At 43.6% G+C, this 3,987-nt stretch overlaps 1 protein-coding gene across 1 annotated transcript in view; it reads left to right on the top strand.

Annotated features, from left to right (window-relative positions):
- CHRM3 (cholinergic receptor, muscarinic 3) overlaps positions 1-2,995 on the top strand; it is a 130,337-nt gene extending 127,342 nt beyond the window's left edge. The window contains exon 2 of the mRNA XM_010288105.1: positions 1,027-2,995. Coding sequence (XP_010286407.1) covers positions 1,027-2,848 — 1,822 coding nt within the window. The 3' untranslated portion in view covers positions 2,849-2,995. The remainder of the gene's footprint in view (positions 1-1,026) is intronic.
- Positions 2,996-3,987: the final 992 nt, after the last annotated feature.

Raw genomic sequence — 3,987 nt, 5'->3', positions numbered from 1 at the left:
GCTGCTTGATGATATAATTGATTTATTACAATGACTCTAGTCAGCTGACCACAGAAGTTAATGAACTAAGGGAAATGCAAAATTCTATTCTGAGCATGTCTTCATTTTACATAAGTACTTGGGGAAAAGGATTAAGGCTTAATTATGAATCCCTTTCATGCTTTTTTCCTCTTTTCCTAAAGTGTTTAATGATTGCTTTGACATACATCTGCCAAACATTTTTTCCTGGCTCTCGAGACTATATTTTCAAAGGAAATTTTAACATGTGTTGCCCCAAAGACGTTTTGAAGTCATTAGATGTACAAAATCCTTAGTCCAAGCATAAAAATGTGCATGAAAAATTAATAGTGGCATGTGCAAAAAGTGCTAATGGGGACTTCTAGTACCTTTATCAGGTTGCCGAAATGTAGATGAAAATGAAAAGATCTGTGCAGCCTCATGGGTTAGCGTAGCTTGACACAGTGAAATTACGCTGGCTTGTATCTCCGTAGTTTAAGGAAAGGCAGAACAGTATTTTTGCTTCTCGTTAGCTGTAGCTGGAGGCAGCGAAGGCTGGGGCTGTGTTTTGCTGGTGCCAGGATAGCACTGGGGACCAGCATTGATTTGAACTTGGAGGATTTGTGACTGCATGTTCCTGGCATTTAGTTTTTTAAAGCTCCAGGATAGTGGGCTGTTGAGATGTAAAGTTCAGGGTAGATCCATCAGGGAGCATTTTAATTAAGAGTTAGAGTTAGGGGGCATTTCAATACTACTGCGGGTGCAAATTCTCCTGGGATTTTGGTTCCTCTGTGACTGAACTTTTTAAAGAAACGGTATGTGATTGCTTCAAAGAGCTCAGATTAATCACAGCTGTAAGCCGAGTACTACCACGTACGCATCTGACTTGGAATGTGTCACAGGCAGCTTGGTTTTTAAAGACATCTTTCAAAATGCTGAAGGGATTTTATGTATGAGTATGTGGACGACTGTCTATTTACCACCTTCACCTGTTCACTTGGGTTTTGTTTGTTTTTTTCCCTGCTGCAGACTATGTCAGAGAGCCACAATGATCATGCAAAATAACAGTTCAGCCTCGCCTCTGTTTTCAAATGTGAGCTCCTTCTGGAGGAGAGATTCACATGGACCGGGACTCCTTGATGAAGCGGCATCACTCATTGGCAGCTATGATTTCCCTCAGACCACAGAGAGTTTTCCCTTCTCCACTGTGGAATCAACAAACATGTCCCTGAATGCCACAAGCAAAGACCCTCTGGGCGGACACACTGTCTGGCAAGTAGTTTTGATTGCTTTCCTCACTGGGATCCTTGCACTGGTGACCATCATAGGAAACATCCTAGTGATTGTTGCATTTAAGGTTAACAAACAACTGAAAACAGTCAACAACTACTTCTTGTTGAGTCTTGCTTGCGCAGATTTGATCATCGGTGTTATTTCCATGAATCTTTACACCACATACATCATCATGGACCACTGGGCTTTGGGAAACTTGGCCTGTGATCTTTGGCTCTCCATTGACTATGTCGCCAGTAATGCCTCTGTCATGAATCTCCTTGTCATAAGTTTTGACAGGTATTTTTCCATCACTAGGCCGCTTACGTACAGAGCCAAACGAACAACCAAAAGGGCTGGGGTGATGATTGGCTTAGCGTGGATCATCTCCTTTGTTCTTTGGGCCCCTGCCATCTTGTTCTGGCAGTATTTTGTTGGGGAGAGAACTGTGCCTCCTGATGAATGTTTCATCCAGTTTCTAAGTGAACCTGTCATCACTTTTGGCACTGCCATAGCTGCCTTTTACTTGCCAGTCACCATTATGAGTATTTTGTATTGGAGGATCTACAAGGAGACAGAGAAACGCACCAAAGAGTTAGCAGGGCTACAGGCTTCGGGCAGCGAAGCAGAGGCAGCACGCTTCGTACACCAGACAGGCAGCTCCCGGAGCTGCAGCAGCTATGAGCTGCAGCGGCAGAACATGAAACGCTCCACCCGAAGGAAATACAGACGCTGCCACTTCTGGCTCACGATGAAGAGCTGGGAACCCAACACAGACCAGGGGGACCAAGAACACAGCAGCAGCGACAGCTGGAACAACAACGATGCTGCTGCCTCCCTTGAAAATTCAGCCTCCTCTGATGAAGAAGACATTGCTGCAGAGACCAGAGCCATCTATTCAATTGTGCTGAAGCTTCCTGGTCACAGCGCCATCCTCAATTCCACGAAACTACCCTCCTCGGAAGATTTGCATGAGTCAGGGGATGAACTGCAGAAATCCGACACAGAATCGAAGGAAAAGAAACCTAAAAAATTGCACCCTCCCAAAAGTGTTCAGGATGGTGGAAATTTCCAAAAGAGCTTTTCTAAGCTTCCAATTCAGCCAGGGTCAGCAGAGACAACCACAGCTTCTGATGGCATCTCATCAGTGACCAAGACATCTGCAGCTCTGCCCTTGTCCTTCAAGGAAGCAACCCTGGCAAAAAAGTTTGCCTTGAAGACCAGAAGTCAGATCACAAAGCGAAAACGAATGTCACTTATCAAGGAAAAGAAAGCGGCACAGACACTCAGTGCCATTTTGTTTGCCTTCATCATTACCTGGACTCCATATAACATCATGGTTCTGGTGAACACCTTTTGCAGCTGTATCCCCAAAACTTTCTGGAACCTGGGGTACTGGCTTTGCTACATCAATAGCACAGTGAACCCCGTGTGCTATGCACTGTGTAACAAAACATTCAGAAACACTTTCAAGATGCTACTGCTGTGCCAGTGTGACAAACGAAAGCGACGCAAGCAGCAGTATCAGCAAAGGCAGTCTGTCATTTTTCATAAGCGGATCCCTAGGGAGGCTTCATAGAATAGTATTTTTTAAACAACTTAAAAAAATAACAAAGGGGGTTAGGATGGGATGGGACGGGACCAGATGGGATGGGACGGGACGGGATGGGACAGGATAGGATAGGAAGGGATGGGATGGGATGCGACGGGACGGGTTGGGGTGGGAGGGTGGTTCCAGGGTGCTGATTCAAACATTTAAACACCAAGACGTGAAAGAAGCTGCCAGGCTTCTTATGTATCCTTTTAATAAATCCAGTTTAATATAAAAGTCAAGTCTACATTCAGCAAAAACTAACAAACTTCAACATTTTTACTAAGGAATGAAAGACTTAATAAAGTTTTCCTACAAATTTGCAAGAAGCTGTATAGCAATTATAAACCCATTACTGATCTGCCCAGCTCTTTGATTATAGTCAACTCTGGGATCTCAGGTAAGCACATCTAGCTAGCCCAACTCTTCTGTTTCCAAGGAATCCAACATCTTTCAATTCAAGTCACATACAGATGTAGCAAGCTAGCAAAACAGGATTATGACATTTTTTGAGATACTGTATAGGTTGCAAAATTGCTTCTTGTTGCCCAGGTAGAGCTTCCTGTCTACTTCTCTTCCGGTGTGTTGTTAATTGTACCCCTGATTCTTGATTGCCGAGTGTCTATGTGTGCAGCTCATGTTATACATATGTGTGTGTGTAAGTGTGTATGTATGCATAACATACATTCACACCTCTAAAATACACACATACCAGGAAAGAGGTGATCTGTTGTTCCAGGTTTTACAGGGCCATCATGATTACATGTGAATGAAATTAAAAAAAAAAAAATCAAAGTCATATTATAAATATATATCTCATTATTTGCCACCTGAAATTCAAGTTTATCTTTGAAACCAAAACATGCTGTCCACTTTTCAGATGGAGAGAAACAAAACACAGCCTGTGAGCCTAACAGTCTACAGAGTTTTATAATGGGGCACAAGCCCAGTAAAACCTTAATCTTGAGCATAGTATCTCTCCCCAAAGTGATCACACCTCTTTAAAAGACAGGAAGGTGAAAGGAACTGAAGGCTACTTTAGAGCAGAGTATGACGTTATCTTTGTAAGGGGTAGGATGGCGAGACCCCACCCCTGGGCCGCAGAGCGCTGGTGCTCCAAGGGAGTT

Source organism: Phaethon lepturus, unplaced genomic scaffold (assembly GCF_000687285.1).
Source record: "Phaethon lepturus isolate BGI_N335 unplaced genomic scaffold, ASM68728v1 scaffold1445, whole genome shotgun sequence".
Taxonomy (NCBI): domain Eukaryota; kingdom Metazoa; phylum Chordata; class Aves; order Phaethontiformes; family Phaethontidae; genus Phaethon; species Phaethon lepturus.
The sequence above is the reverse complement of the archived record's forward strand: the minus strand, read 5'-3'. Positions and strand labels throughout refer to the sequence as shown.